We start from the raw sequence: 16,485 nt of genomic DNA on the forward strand, positions 1-16,485 counted from the left end.
AAAGAATGGAACCAGGCAACCTCAGGAGGTAGTAGGTTGGGGGAACCCTCCTGAATGTACTAGAAACCTGGGAGGTGAGAGACTCTCAGGACTCAAAAGGAGGATGAAATGCCCTACCATGGGGAGAGGGACCTTGTAGAGCCCACCTCCAGCAGGAAAGACAGGGCATCAATTGAGAGATTGGGTTGCCATTCCACAGTCAAAAATTCTGACCCGTAATTGTTCCTGTCTGAAGGAACTGCAGGGATGGAACTGGAGAGGAGCCTGCAGAAAAGACATGGTCCTTTTTAGCACTCTTGATTGCTCCTTAGGCTCCTATATGTTTTCAAGGGGTGTGGAGGTCCTTGCTTTTAGACTATACCTGCTGGTTTTCAGCAGGCCATTAGTCTTAAAATAGCATGCACATATAAACACTACTTTTACGCAATTGAGCCAGCAGGTAAGCCATTGTTGTTACCCATACCTCAAATATTGTCTTTGACTTCAACACAAGTTGACTACAACACAGGATCACCTTCAGAATTAGCTATCACCTGGAAAGGTTTCAGACCAAGTGGTGACCTTTTTTACTTTAAAAACCTGTTTCTGGGGACATGAAAATATGGCTTAGCTGTTAAGATCATACACTGCCTTTCCAGAGGACTCAAATTCAATTCCCAGAACCCAAATGAAGAACCTCACATCCACCTTATCTCCATCTAAAGAGAGATCTGACATTTCTGGCCCCTGTGGGCACCTACACACACACACACACACACACACACACACACACACACAAAACACACTCAAATATAAACACTCACATACATACACACACTCACATGCATGCTCACACACAAACACTTAAAAGTAATAACAATTAAAATATTTAATACACATACAACACACATTCCTGATAGGCAGTATGCCCATGCTTAGAGGATTATGTAAAAATGCTATTCATATACAATCTATTGGCACAGTCTTCTCAGACCCCAAAACAACTGCACATGGATTATCTGTCCAATTATTCATTTCCTTATTTCTCTCTGAATACCGCAGTCTATGGATATCCTGCCTGCTTTAAGATAGATGCATTTACTATTGGTTGGTTAGCTTCTGAGCTTTCAGGAATGTTGTCTTATTCCTGGCATTTACACAGACTTTAATTTATAAATGCTTTCCTCATTACTTCACATCAGCCATGAGATATGAGCTGGGAGCACAGCTGGTGCCTTCCAACCATTTAACATTTGAGGAGACAAACTGAGAGGCTGGGACTCCCTGAAGGCCACAGGTCGTCTTCTGCGGGCCTCAGCTTTACCCTGAACACATCCTTTACATGATGTCAAGGTGCTCCATACCAGGATGTGAAATTAAAATCATCACTCACCAGTTGTGCACAGTCCGTTTAACTCCAGGTTTCTCTCACTCCACAATCGGCCTATCATTTTATGGTATATAGGACATTTTATCAAATGCTACAAAAATATAATTAACTTTCAAAAAGTAATTTCCATCTTCTACTCCTAGACCTCTAACCTGTTATAAAACCAAGTATTGGAAATGACATGTTATAAATGGGAGTTTCAGGCAGTGTGGACCCCATCACCCCTGATATAGGGAGTGGGCTGAGCAACCTCATTTTTTTATTCCAGACTTTAAAGTTTATAAAAGAAATGAGAAAGGCTGGTAGTAGTTTTCTGGTTCTAAACTGGGCTCCGAGAATCGGTGCTCTCTTTCTCACCTGCCCTCTTACCTGTTTTTGCCACCTCCTGTTGTTTATAACACCTGCCAGCATCCTTCCACACAACCCTGAAATTAATCCACAACAATTTCTGAGCTTGCATTTCCTCTCTATATCCAAGATCAACCTCATGGTAATGACACTTCCTGCAAATTGCTATTTCTTTCCTTCCTTTTTCTCTCCATCTCCCCCTCCCCACCTTTCTCAGTCCTCTTTTCCTCTTCTCTCATTACCAACTTGCTATCTTATGTTGCAAATTCTCAGGTTCTCACCTATTACTTTAAAATATTCTGTAATCAGAAATACAATAAACTTAGACCAGCCACAGTATTTGTGTAGGCCACCTGAGAGATATCGTTTACAGATTAAGATAAGCACCAAGGTATCACCATGGAGTTTAGGGTTGTGATAGCCAGAAACCTGCTGTGATAGCCAGAAAATGTATGAGCTCAACTTCAGTGTTAGCTCAGTTTCATCAGTCAGATACAATTGTATTGCAAGTTGACAGACAGCTCCCAAGAGACCGAACAGACCAGGAGGAGATTCTCCACATCTGCTGTTCGAACTAGAGTCAACAGTGCCTGCTTCATTTTAAAATGTCTCATATTCTCTTTACCATACATTGAGAGAATGTAAATATGACTTCCTATTTACAGTGGAAGAACAGGAGGGATGAGAGAGTCAAGGGAGATGGAGGAATCAATTCAGTTGCACATTCAGTAATGCATCACGGCTTACTCAGTTTGTAGCTTGTTCCATTTACCCTCCATCCAGTAGCCACATGAGCTGTGGGCCTCCAGGTGGACGCATTTTATGATCTGGTCTGTCTTCTCTTGCAGTGCGGCACCATGGACCAGGGCCTGTATGTAAACCTGACGGAAAGAAACCTACAGGATGCTCAGAAGTTCATCCTGATGCATGAAGTGGTGCAGCCAGTGACCACAGTGCCTTCCTTCATGGAAGACAACAGCCGTTTCTCCCATGTGGCTGTCGATGTTGTGCAAGGCAGGGACACCCTTGTCCATATCATCTATCTGGCCACAGGTAGGAACTCTGCCTTCTTTTAGATGGTTTTCTTCTGTCTTCTCATTCAAGGTTTTACATTCCAAAATGCTAGTCACCTTCAAGCACAGCCATGTGTCTGTATTGTCATGGTAAGTGGAACCCACAATACACGCTTATCTTTATCAATCTGCCCACTCCTCCTGGATATCTTACTTGTACTTTTATGTAGGAGGCAGTTCTGATATATTGATTTAACTGAGAATCTGTGAGTACTGACTCCAAAGGTCCTGGTCTCCAATTGGTTCTTGAGCCATCAATAAATATGTCCACCAATGGCTGGGTTGAAAAGGTGGGACTTCCACTTTGGCCATTTCCCCTACTGGGCCTGGGGTAGCAGGGGAAGAATTAGGTATGTGCAGTCACTGCTAGCTAAGGCATTTTGAGAATAACTGGCATGTGTGTGCGCACGTGCATGCGTGCCTATGTGAGTGTATGCATGCATGTGTGCTTGTTCAATACACATATCCAAGATAACTGGGGGGTGGGGAGGTGCAAGTGTGTAGCCCACTAAAAACAGAAGGCAGAGTAATGAAAGCTACAGGCAACACTCTTGCTATACTGCTAGTCAGAATTTTACAATAGGGAGATAATGCCTCCTTTCTTAACTATTCTTGTTCATCAATGGTTCTTGGCATTGACTATCTACATTTGGCTAGTTTAAGACAATGACATGTTTTGTTAGAAGATACTGCTGGGGAAAATGTTTTCTGAAGATTTCATGCTGATTTCTGATTGAGACACAACAGTGCTCATCTCAAGCTGTTCCTGCCAAAGTCCACAAAAACATTTGAAGAAAGAAGCATATGCACACAGCATTTCATATGTATGGCAGGCAATGATACTTATCAAACTGTAGATAGCAACTAGACTTCTTTAGATTCTAAAGTAAACGTGGAGCAGAAAGCAGGCTCTATCTATCTCGCTTCATTACTTCGACAGTGCAGGACGGATATCCCTACTTCAGAAACTGTCTCGGCTCTACCTTCCTAGCCCCAGACAGAGTGATTTCACTGTGAAATGGCTTCCTCCCACCCTTTGAGAGGTGTGTTGTATACTTGGCATTTCCTTACAATAAATGGTTACCTTTTTATGTGGTTGTGAATACTATATTATTTTTTCATAGAAATTCTCAATTTCTACTTGTTTATTTATGACTTATAAGATTGCAATGATTTGTTGTTGTTCCATTGTCTGAATTCATTTGGGACACTGGTTATATGTGTGTCCTGCCCTCCTATGGCTCACATTTTTAAAGGGACATGCAGATAATAAACCAACCAATAAGTAAAATGCATCACCAACAAAGTGATGAAGAACTATGAGATGGGTGCCAGATAAGAAATGTGGTGATGGGTGTGCTGGGTGGGGTGTAGGGAGTGGGTCCTGTTCTTGGCTGGATTTCCAGTGTTAGAAGCATTGCATGATGCTCACTTTAGAGGGAAACTGAACACTGGGAGGTGTAAGGTTGGTTAGCATGGATCGGTGTTACTGAGTGGTCAGTAATGCAAGGTCAGTAATGGTAATAGCACCATTGGATGAGGACATGAGTGAGTGGAGGCCAGTTGTTGGGAAGACTGGAAAGTAGCAGAAGGATTATAATGGCAAAGTCATGTGAAATAATTGCTCAAAATAGCAGTTTAGAGAACTAACTCAGAAGAGGTGTGAGTGATAAGGTATCTAGTTGTCATGGGAAGTCAACAAAAAAAAATCGCTGCTGCTTCTGCTTCTGCTTCCTCTTCCTCCTCCTCTTCCTCTTCCTCTTCCTCTTCTTCTTCTTCTCCTTCTCCTTCTCCTTCTCCTCCTCCTCCTTCCTCTTCTTTTCTTCCTCCTCCTTCTTCTAATTATAATGATAATTCTTGTTCCTCCTCCTCCTGACCCTCCTCCTCTTCCTCTTTTTCCCTCGTTCTCCTCCTCCATTTGTTTGTTTTAAGAGAATAAAAAGAAATGCTTTCCAGTGAGGGCTTGTGTGTCTTTCTAGCTTTGTTTGTCCTTTAAAGACAGAAGGCTGCCTGACACATGAGAGATTTTTTAAAGTAAGTAGATTTTTAAAGTAAGTAGATTATATCTTCCCAAAGGTATTCTTGGCCTTTTCATCATAAATGTTCATGTTAGTACAAGATAGACAAATTTTCTCTTTGGACTTCTAGAGACAGCTGACGTCTCACCTGGCTGTGTGGTAGGGGATGCTGAAGGGCAGAGCTGGGCCAGACCAGGCCTGGGCTGAGTCTCCAGTCCTGTTCTGACCAGAACTTAGTGCATCCTCAAATATGAGGAACATTTATCTCCTAGTTCAGGAGACTCGGTGCAACAGTAAAGTGTGAGCTGGATGGTGTCTGGGGAAAGCTGATTCCTGGTTTGGAGATGCTTACCTGTTCACACCATCCTCATAAGTGGAGAGGAATTTCTGTGATAGGTATTTTTGTTTAGATATCTGAAAATAGTCTTGTGTAGCCAGGTTAGTTGCAAACCTATTCCACAGCCTAAACTGACCTAGAACTCCTGATTCTACTGCCTCAGCTTTAGGAAACTCTGAATACATTTGCATTATGTTTGAGGCTGTCAACATATGAATTTGCATGACACAAAAATATCCATGCCCACAGGAGTATAATATTTGAAAATCTTTATTAAAAATAACGTGTGAAGAAGTCCAACACACTAAAATTACAGGACTGACACACCTAGTGTCAATTGGCTTCTAAATGGTACTCCTTCTAGAAACTTCCCCACAGAAGTCTAATTTGAATGATCTTGTGGTTCGGCTACTCCCTTGTCCCCATGTCATAAATGTACCTCACTTAATTGCATTTTAACTTTACATCGACAGATAGATGATCCACAGCAGGCAATCCTGCCTTGAGCAAGTCTACCTATGACTTTGTTCTTACAGTTCATATGGATAAAGTGCTTTAATCAAGCTTGCACATTTTAAAGACAGCTGCTGTGGTACTGCAGTATAGTGTAGACTATAGAACAACTTTGACAGTCATTGGGAAACATAGAGTCTATAACTTGCTGTATTGCGGCATTACCTTATTGTCTTATCTGGTCCCAAACCCTCAGTATCTCTGGGTTTTGTGGGTTAGTGTTAGCTTAGGCTTTGGAACTACAAAAGAGCCCAGGTTTACTGACTCTGTCCTCAAGTTTACTCCTTTGTACCAAATTACTCACAAGGCAATAGTCTCTTTTGTTCTACTAACTCGATATTTTCCTTTTGTTTTAATCTGTTGCCCATTTAAGCCCCGAGTCTTTGTATGTGCCTAAGGAGTACTAGTTGTAATGACAGGTTCTGCTTGTAGATTAATGCCATATGTATTGGGGGCTGGGGAGGCTGTAACTGTCTTTAGTGAGTCTCTATTGATCATTAGTCAACTTGTTTTTCTCAAAAGGAAGAATCCAGCATGGAATGATGGCAGCCTGCTCTAAACCTTATATACAACTGAGGCTCAAATATGGAGCATTCTCCTGAAAGCTGGAAGCCTCTTAGACTCATTGGACAAGTTTAGCTTCAGAACTGCTGTAAAATACAAACATGTTCCATTAACTTCTAAGCAGGCTTCTTCCTCTTGGAGCATGCTTATGTATTTTCAAGGAAAGTTCCTTGTTTTAAAATTTTAACTCATAGTAAAATTTAATGTTTATACATATTATTTTTAATAGCCAAGTGCATTATCTGTCTTCTTTCTAAGGTAATAAAATATATAAATGTATTATTAAGAAGCAGTACTTTGTAAAACAAGCTGCAAGTTGCTCTTTACTGAAACTGCACATATATTGCTGACTCTTGCTACCCCAACCTGTAAAGAACAGCAATTCTGACTTTCCTGATTCGGGAGGCTGATGTTTCTCTGCTGTCTTCTCTGTATCTTATCCATGTGTAAAGGCAAGGACACTCATTTCCTTGGACAGGAAAGCCAGAATCTTTTATGTTGCAGTTTCCCTTGCTACACTTACTCATAAATTCCCAGGGACAGAGCATGGCTGCACCACTCACCATATTGGAGGTGACGAGCTTGAAAACAGACTGTGATTAGCTTTCAGATTACTCCTGTGGTGGAAGTGTATATTCTTCTAGCTCAAATAAATGCAAATACACCACCCACTGGCAGTGACCATTTGAGAAGCTGCTTCATTTTGTCCCACTGTGCTACCCACAGGTGTCCATAGAGTTTCTCCTAGTGGCAATATTGTGGCCAGTTCATTTCAGATGTCATTTCCCTGCTGCCCACCTCCTCCCCAAGATCCTTCAAGGTCTGTTTCTTATGTATCCATCTCTCCCTTCTGGCTCTCAGCAAAGGGAAGCCTGTTACCTAAGCCTGACCCTGTCAATGATTTGCAAGTCACTTCTTTGAAGGTTGTCTGAATTGGAGCCTCTCTACATTTCTAATGACAGTTCCTTTAGAACAATTAGGACAGGAACTCTCAAAGTAATTGGATCCTAAGTGTATCAGACCCCTGGTTTGTCACAAAAACTACAGCCAAATCCATTTGAGCATTGCAGTCTGGGGTTCCCTTGCTCCTTTTGCTATAGCACGTCAGATACCCTGACGCCCCTATCCTGGCTATGTGAAGGCGCTTCTTGGACCTCCCTTGTCTCCTCTGACTCCTGTGGAGCAGACTCTGTGCTTTGCCCTGGGCCTATGCTGTTGTCATTCCATGTTTCATCTTTGGACATAGTGCCCTGTCTCACAGCTTCTCCTTTCCTTCTAGGATTGACTGTTATGATTTTAGTCTTATCTGGCCTCAATTCTACTCTATTCTGATTATACTGAAGTTAAATTATGTATAACTTTAACATGGGTTAAGTATAGATTGTAGTAATTATTGTACAGCTCCGAATATTGTGAAAATCAAAGTCAATTTTCTGTCATGCAAATTATATGCCAATAATGGATTATTCACATTTATATAAAAGCCCCATGATAAAAAAATGAAGAAAAGATATAAACATTTTCAAATGTTGTTAGGTCTTTTACTTGTCTTTGTTGTTATTTATGATTTTGGGTTTTTTTTTATTATGAACTTGCAAAATTGCCTTAGAAAAGTCACAGCAGGAGATAAAAGGGCCCAAAAGGAGTGCCCGCTCCCCACAGGTTTAAATGCTTCTAGCTGTTTGAACAGATTGGGCACTTCTGCTGAGTTTGCTAGCATGATAATCCTGCTTTCTCCAGCTCTGGATTTTTATCTTAGAATAAAATATTTATTAAAAAGTTTCAGAAAACAGACCTGGCTCAGAGCCTTTAGCAGAGAGACCCTGAGCTCACCAGACTGCAGAAAAATAGACTACAGAGAATATCCACTGAAGGATTGATTAAAAGTCCATTAGCCATGAACCTAGTTTGCAAAATATGAGAGAGAGAGAGAGAGAGAGAGAGAGAGAGAGAGAGAGAGAGAGAGAGAGAGAGAGAGAACATGAATGGAATAATAAAACACAAAGAGGGGACTTTTTAAAAACTTCCTAGAAAGGAGGGAATTCTGGAAGGTCTATCTGCTGTGAGTTAAATGATTGTATTCTAACACCGTGGCACTGAAGCAAAGATTAAGAAGGTGGCCAGAATGGGTGTCTGCAGCGAGAAATAGCACGGATTCTAGATGGGCAGGGCCCATGGACAACATCTATGAAACTGTCAATAATCATGTGCTATTTAAGCTTCCCAAGAAGCTAACTCTTGGGCTTGAATTGTCCCCATCTCCATTTCACACCTAAGTATGCTTGTCTTTAAGTGTACACTAAGGGCCCTTCTCTGAGACATGGAGGAGAGAACAGCCACAGAGAGAAACCTTGTACCCTCAAGAACAACAAGAAGGTGAACCATTTCCCACAGAGATCATTGTTATTTGTCCCTTGCTGGTGTTTGTTCTTTACTTAGAAGCACACTAGAGGGGACACTGCCATGCCTGAAACTCACTCTATTAAGAATCCTAGCTGAATGCCTTAGAGTTTTTCCCCTTTGATTTCTGATGGATATTTTAAGTGTCTGAGGGTGATTGTATTAGTGACTTTTCTGTTGCTGTGAGGAAATACTATGATCAAGACAGTGCGCACTTCTCAATACATGTTTACCTGGGTTCAAGGTCCCATAGAATTAGAGTCCATGGGGTGGAGCAGAGGCAGAGATAGCAGTCAGGGTGACTGGGGCAAATCAGATGCCTCACATCCTGACTCACAAGCACAAGGCAGAGAGAGCAAACTAGAAATGGCATGAGTATTTACACCAACAGTTTTCAACCTGTGGGTTATGACCTTTTTGGCAAACCTGTACCCCCCAAAAACATTGACATTATAATTCATGACAGTGGCTAAATTATAGTTATGAAGTAGCACTGAAAATAAGTTTGTGGTTTGGGATCACCACCGCATGAGGAACTGTATTAAAGAGTCAGAGCATTAGGAAGGTTGGGAGCTACTGTTTAAAACTCAAAGCCTGCCTCTGGTGACATTCTTCCTCTAGCAAGGCCATACCTTCTAAGTATCCCCAAACAGTGCTGTCTACTGAGGACAAAGTGTTGCAATGCGTGAAAACAATTGGAGACATTCTCATTCAAACTGATAGCCAAGGTGACACTTTCCTGCCTATCTACTTACCTACCTACCTGCCTGCCTGCTACTTACTATTTATTCTTTTACATTTGTTTGCTGGTAGTTAAGAAACTCACTCCTTTAGGACAGAAAAGATGGCTATTTAGATAATTTCTCTGGGCTTTATATCACATTCACATAGCGAACCAATAAATATCCCTCAAGACATCATTAAAGAAAATTTTCTGAGATTAAAAGAATGAGTCCTTATATACCAACACATACGACATCTCTAATACAGGTGGCAAATAAATTAACAGATTTTTAAATTCTAAGTGTAAAGAATTATCAGAGATATTTAGAGATAAAAGGCTTACAAATGTCTTTTTAAAGCTTCAAGGAATCTCCAAATATTCAGCAGCTGGCTAAGTCCGAACCACCAAAAAATTTCTAAGAAAACTAAAATGTGATTCTAAAATGTTATAATCGCCCTGAGAATAGAGAGAACTGGAAGGAAAATGAAATTTTAGAGCAATGAAATATCAAGGATCTTCTTTAGGAACATGAAGCGAGACTAATTAGAGGCTAAATTCAGCCAGAGATGGAGATCTGCGAGTAAAAGAATAAGAGAACTGAGTACCAGATTTGAAGCAGAACAGAACATTTAAAAAATGCAAAAAATAACATTCCTAAAGAGATTTATTATAAGCTAACCTTTCTTTCAAAAATAAATATGCGTTGAGAAATTGTGGATGTAATACCTGTCATAACTACTTTTAAAACCAGAATGTTTCTACTCCTAGACAAAACATAACAGAAAAAAAGTGAAATAAAAAATGGAAAACCGTAATCAGCAAGAAAATCATTGGTGGCTGAGAATATGTTTCTCACCTGGTGGAAAAAGTGAAGGTGTTGTGTTAGACCATGGTGGGAGCAAAACTTTAGCTAGGGGTGAATACAGTGCACACAGAAGCATAGCCAAAGATAGCTTATTAGACCATAAGGGCGTCCTCTGATTCTTTCCACTCCCTTCTTAATCGTCAGCTATTTTTCTCTGCCTCATCTGTGGCCTGGGAATGACAACACTTTTCCAGATGATGCTGGATAGCTGGTTGCCAAAAGTCTCTGGTTCTTCCTGTCATGCCTGGGCCTGGATGACACAGCCTGTGATGGTTTGCATATGCTTGGCCCAGTTAGTATCACTATTAGAAGTTGTGGCCCTGTTGGAATAGGTATGGCCTTCTTGGAGTAGGTATGTCACTGTCACTATGGGTGTGGGCTTAAGACCCTCATCCCAGCTGCCTGGAAGCCAGTATTCTGCTAGCGGCCTTCAGATGAAGATGTTGAACTCTCAGCTCCTCCTGTATCATGCCTGTCCAGATGCTGCCATGTTCCTACCTCGATGATACTAGACTGAACCTCTGAAGCCAGCCCCAATTAAGTGTTGTCTTTATAAGACTTGCCTTGGTCATGGTTTCTGTTCACAGCAGTAAAACCCTAACTAATACACACTTCTACACTGAGCATGGGACTTGTAAGATATGGGTGTATTGATTGTAGGGTGGTCTTGAGCCAGTCAAAGGATAACAAGTACGTTACCTTTTCCCAGGTCCTCCCAATAGTTTGGGCCATTGGTCTGAACCAAGATTCCTAGTAGAATGATCAAATAGATGCTTCTTTGTGGATCACCATAGAGGGTATCTTGGTGGTACCCAAACACATAGCATTACTCTCCATTCTCTCTCTCTCTCTCTCTCTCTCTCTCTCTCTCTCTCTCTCAATCTCTCTCTCTCTCTCTCTCTCTCTCTCTCTCTCTCTCTCTCTGCCCCCCCAGAAGACAGAGAACAGACAGACAGATATCCTTCCCTCTCTCCCCAGAAGACAGAGGACAGACAGACAGATATCCTTTTTCCTTTTATTCATACAACTGTGAGCTTGTATTAATATTGACACAGTACCAGTGTTTTCCAGGTTGTTACAATAAGGAATCCAGAAATGGCTAGAAGCCACGAGGACTTGTGAAGTATCATGGCTTCTTATGTGCACATATTGATAAGATATGAACTTATTATCATGTTAAGAAACTTGGATTTTTTTAACCTAAGTTTAATAATAACTGAACATCTTTTAAAGAAAACAAGTAAGGGAAACGTTTCATGCGGTCAGCACCTGCTTGTTGTAAGTCCTGTGGAAGAAATGGGAACAGCGGGTGTAGACACAGGTGAAATGTAGGCTAGAGTTAAGTGCTATCTATGACTTCCATTCTATTTTGCCATAATGCTAGACTATTATATAATATAAATAGGCACATTAGATGTCACTGTACTAAATTAGATAATAAAACCTAGACTGTGGACATGGCTGTTTTTCTTGCAAACAATCCAAGAGAAGGTGGGGTTGGCAGGCATGGCTAGCAGTTAGGCAACAGTGAGATGATTGTAGTATGCTTTTTTTTTTAAATCATTGTTTCTCTATGTGTAGCCAGGCTGGCCTCACTGAGATCTTCAACCTCTATCTCTGGAATGCTGGGATTAAAGATGTGCACCACCATACCCAGCCAGGGTGTGGATTCTTGTAACAAGATTAATATCCACCCATCCACCCTCACCAAGGTAAAATGTGATTGGGAAAGGAAAACAAATTCAAGTGCAAGTTACAAATTCAAACACTTCAATATATATTCTTGTAGTATATCTGAGGTATGAGTTTTATTTGTAAAGGGCTTAGGAAAATAGAAGTATTGTGGGTGGGTAAGGAACTAAACAAATAGATAAGGGCAGCTATGGAGAAGAGAAAGTAGCCTATCAGGTAGGTTTCAGAGGTGTCTTGATGTACAGGAATGGGTCCAACCCAGGATGATGTGTGAATGTTCTTGATGTGGTCAACAGATAAGATTTCACGAATAATGAGAAAAGTAGACCTTTTATGTCAAAACTCAGAGAAGGTTCAGCCCTGAAGAGTGCAGATGGGTATCCGTCTCAAGAGGTTCCTTTATAGAGAAAGTCAAGCAATAAAGCCATTAGTTAGATGTGAAGAGGGAAGTAAAAGTGAAAGACAAAATGGGGAGCTGAGGGTCTCAGTGGTTGGAAGTCATACAAGAGGAGGATGGAAAGAAAATATAGAGTGTATTCAAGTTCTGGTATTATTTGCAGGAACATATTTCCCATGGGATAGCCAGGGTTAAGATAGGCAGGGTAAACTGAAGAAGTGATGGGGGTCAGGACCTGGCAGGATGACACTTCAGAAGATATTCTGGGATGTCACACAAGAATCATGATGGAGGACAATATGATGTTTGCAGAATCAGTTCACATGAGGAACAGCATCAGTTAAATTGGATCTGACACAAGAAAGGACACTTCTAAAGGTATCCAATGATGGTCCAATTGTCACCTGTGCTTGCTGAATCTGCGTCCCTCCCCAGAGGTTGGAGAGGAGGCTGTTTCTCTCCTAGGCCATCTACACCGTGGGCAGGGAGCCCCAGAAAGAGGGAGGACTTGAAGAGAGGTCAGGGCAGTCTATAGAATGCAACAGCTATGAAAACAGGAAGGAAGCAGGATGATGCCTTTGTTCTGCATAAAAAACAGGATAAGGAATATAAGGAACTTTACCATGAGGAAGACCAACTGTTAGAGAGAAGATAGAAGGAGAAGAGGAGAAGGAGAAAAAGAAGAAGAGGGAGAAGAAAAGAAGAAGAGGAGGAGGAGTTTCCAATATGAACAACCTGAACTCACTATGCCTAGTGGTTTTTAAGAGGTGTAGTTTGATAAAAGACCTTGAGGACTTTGGTTTAGGGGAAGGTTGGTTTTGACTATTTTCTATAATAGAGCCCATGAATCTGATTCACAATGGACAGCATCTCTCTGAGAGAGGAGGATGTGGAAAAACATGAGGCAGAGGCTCCAAGGAGCCTGAAATATGCACAGGGAAGAGAAAGGAGTTGGCTCTGATTAAATGAATCCCAGACTCCCTCTACCTCTTTACTTTGCTGTGATTAACATAAATGAAATACAGTGAGTGACTTCAACCCACACTCCTTCTCTTCCTTTCCAAGTGCACTTTGAATATGGAACATGACATTTTTATTGCTACTAATTAAAGTCAAAAAAGCAGTGTCTTCCAAACTGAACTTGTAGATTAGTAGCAGACAAACAACATTCTAAACATTTCTTCTGCAAAGTATGAAGTTGCCAACAAGTTCAAACAATGCTGAAGTCCCAGTCCTGACTTGGCATCTGTGTATTGTTTCTGGTACTCACTGTGGAGCTTTTTCTTTCCTTCCTAAGGAAGGCTATGGGAGGATACATGAGAAGAGCTGGCCCTGCCATTCCCTTTCCTTTGGGGGAACAGAAATCAACTAATCTACTTACTGTAGCCACACTTGATGAGAACTCTCAGTATTTACAAGCTCCTTAAAGAGCATGAACAAGCATTGATGCCTGTTCAACACGCACACTGAAATTAAGTTTTTAAGAGTGTCTCAGGCCTCTATCCTTTTCACTAGGAATTATTAATCCCTGCCTAATTCATATTGCGTATTGGGTTTTAGCAAGAGATTCTTGTGAATTAGAAAAGATCACTGTTTAGCCTGAGTGCCTATTTGATAAAAGTAAGATTGACTTTGTTGAGAATTCCTGCATCAATTAATATCAGTGCATAAAGAAATCTAATAATGAAATATTATTAAATAATTAAACTGTAGCTCCTACACACATGCATGCACACAACACACATGCACGCACGCACGCACGCACGCACGCACGCACGGAGGCACGCACACAAATATGTTGCAGTTTCTAACTGCTCCCAAAATCTCAGGTGTGAACTCGCTGGGAAGATGTGCTTAGTTAAGTCAAGATGAGGTTAAACTCGTAGGTTACCTCAACTCCAACATAACTGAATGGCTTAGACAATGCACCAGGATGAAATCAAGTGAACACACAAGCCAAGTTGTAGAGGCCGAGCTAAAAGGCACAGACACTAGGAGTACCTGGCTATGGACAGCACTGAGACAAGATTCATTTCTCCAGGGAGCTCGGGGCACATGGTTTCTTGAAGACTTCATATCCATGTCATGGCATCTGGAACTGTGAGACCAAGTGCCTGTCACCCTAACTCCCCCAGAATGTAATGTATTTATCTTTGATATGTTTTGCTTGTGTGTGACAAGAATGAGTGTGTATTCATGTTTGCCTATGTGGGAAAATTTGTAGATGTGGGTGCTCTAATGGGGGCCAGAAACATAAGGTATCTTCCTTGTATCTGTTTCCCACACCCTCCATATGCAGGGTATAGCACTAGAACCCAGAGTTTACTGATTGGACTAAGCTTACCAGCTTCCTCAGGGGATCCCGTCTATGTTTTACACACTTGAGGGTTACACAGAGACTAGGAATCTGAACAGTGATCTTCATGCTTACATTTTAAGTGCTTAATATACCTGCTAGGCTATCAGACCAGTCCCAAAATGTAAGCAGCTTATAGCAGCTCCCAGCACACTGATAAGTCCATGAAGTTTGCCACTTTGGATCTGTCCTATAGCCAAATTTAGAGTGTACCCTTGCTTTCTTTGCTCCACAGTATTGCTCAATGTCTTGAACTCAGTGAACAAAATTAGTTTGTTAGGCCCATAGAACAAAAACTCTACAGTGTAACATGTACCAAACCACTTGAAATACTATACAAATAGCTAATTGTTTTGTTTGATTAAATATAGGGACATTACATATTTTATTTTAATGTTTGATTTTCAAGGATGTATTCTGGATAATTTTGGTAGCTTAAATCTAATTTCTTATCAACAGAATAATGCGAAGTTATTAGCTATGAATTAGTAATTTTCTCAATGTATTCTAAATGTGATATGTAGATAATATCTGTCTTTATGGAGAGGTATTTTTCCTATTTTCTGTGTGGTCTGCTTTCTCACTCTTTGACTTTCATTGTTTCACTTGATCAATATTGATGAAGTATTGCCTCGGGAGTAAAGACTGGTCTTTGAACAATAACCAAAAACTAAGAGTACAAATTGTTACTCCTTCTTTTTATATGGCTCATTCCCAATATATAATTTTTATACAACTCCTTTAGGCTTACCACAAGTTGATAGACCATTAAGTGGGAAAGAGTGGGTAGTCTCCTGTTTATCAAACAGTTGTCCCCTGGCTTATGAACAGATCTGGTTATCATGCTGAGCTTCTGTGTGAGATGATGTCCACATCTTTGAGACATTTTAATGAGCAGTATCTCATAGTTTCCTGTTGGGCCTAATCTAGATCTGTACTAATGAAAAAGGACATTCTAGTCTCTTTCCTTGTAGAAACCTTCCAGAGGAGCTCCAGTGTGGCATACAAAATAGTGGAGTCTGTAGGGTAAGACATAATTGACCTATTCTAGTGGGTCTTTTTATTCTGGATAACTCAGTTATAGGGAAGGCACGGGGTACTATTAGTTTATTGAACAATCCACAAAATAATATAATGAAAGAGTTCTTCAAGTTCATGAAAACTTAGGTTTCCAAAGATAACAAGGACCCTCCTCCTATTAAGTGCCCTGTCAGTCCATCTAAATAAGTGCCCAGTCAGTCCATCTACCATGGCTAAACCCATATCATTGTCATGAGCAGCCCATGTTTTTCATTTCTTCCATGCAAAACATTGACTTGTCTTAAAATACACTTTTAAAATACACAGCTCAAATACACTTTTTCCACTTTGATGTAACTCTGATCAGATGTGAGCATGCATGGCAGAATATTATAAGAACATCTTTAAAGCAAAGCAAACATAAGATACCAGGTTGAGGCAGTGACTGTCAATTACTTCTTGACATATAAGAAACAGAGGAAAGGAGCGAGATAACACTAGCGCAAGTTGGAGTCCCAAGGACATCTCCCTAGTAATGGACTTCTTCGACACCCTACTTTACACCACCTCCCCATACACGCCTGTGGTATCTTGAATTCATCAGGAGTTTGGCCCGTTGATGAGGCCATCACCCTCAGGATCTATGTGTAGAAATGCCCTCAAAAATTAGAGATGTGCTTCACCACCTCACTAGGCATTTGCCCATCTAACCAAGTTGCCATAGAAAGTAACCATCACACTCATTCACTTTCTTCCTCTCCCTCTTTTACTGTAATCTACATCCTTGGCTCTTCTCTGTAGAAGAATGA

At 40.9% G+C, this 16,485-nt stretch overlaps 1 protein-coding gene across 3 annotated transcripts in view; it reads left to right on the top strand.

The window, feature by feature from the left end:
- The window catches only part of Sema5a (semaphorin 5A), a 431,215-nt gene that overhangs the window by 306,214 nt on the left and 108,516 nt on the right, over positions 1-16,485 (top strand). For all 3 annotated transcript variants that reach the window (NM_001107659.2, XM_063281754.1, XM_063281755.1), the window contains one exon: positions 2,566-2,770. In NM_001107659.2, coding sequence (NP_001101129.1) covers positions 2,566-2,770 — 205 coding nt within the window. The remainder of the gene's footprint in view (positions 1-2,565; positions 2,771-16,485) is intronic.

The sequence above is a fragment of the Rattus norvegicus genome, chromosome 2, assembly GCF_036323735.1.
Source record: "Rattus norvegicus strain BN/NHsdMcwi chromosome 2, GRCr8, whole genome shotgun sequence".
NCBI lineage: Eukaryota > Metazoa > Chordata > Mammalia > Rodentia > Muridae > Rattus > Rattus norvegicus.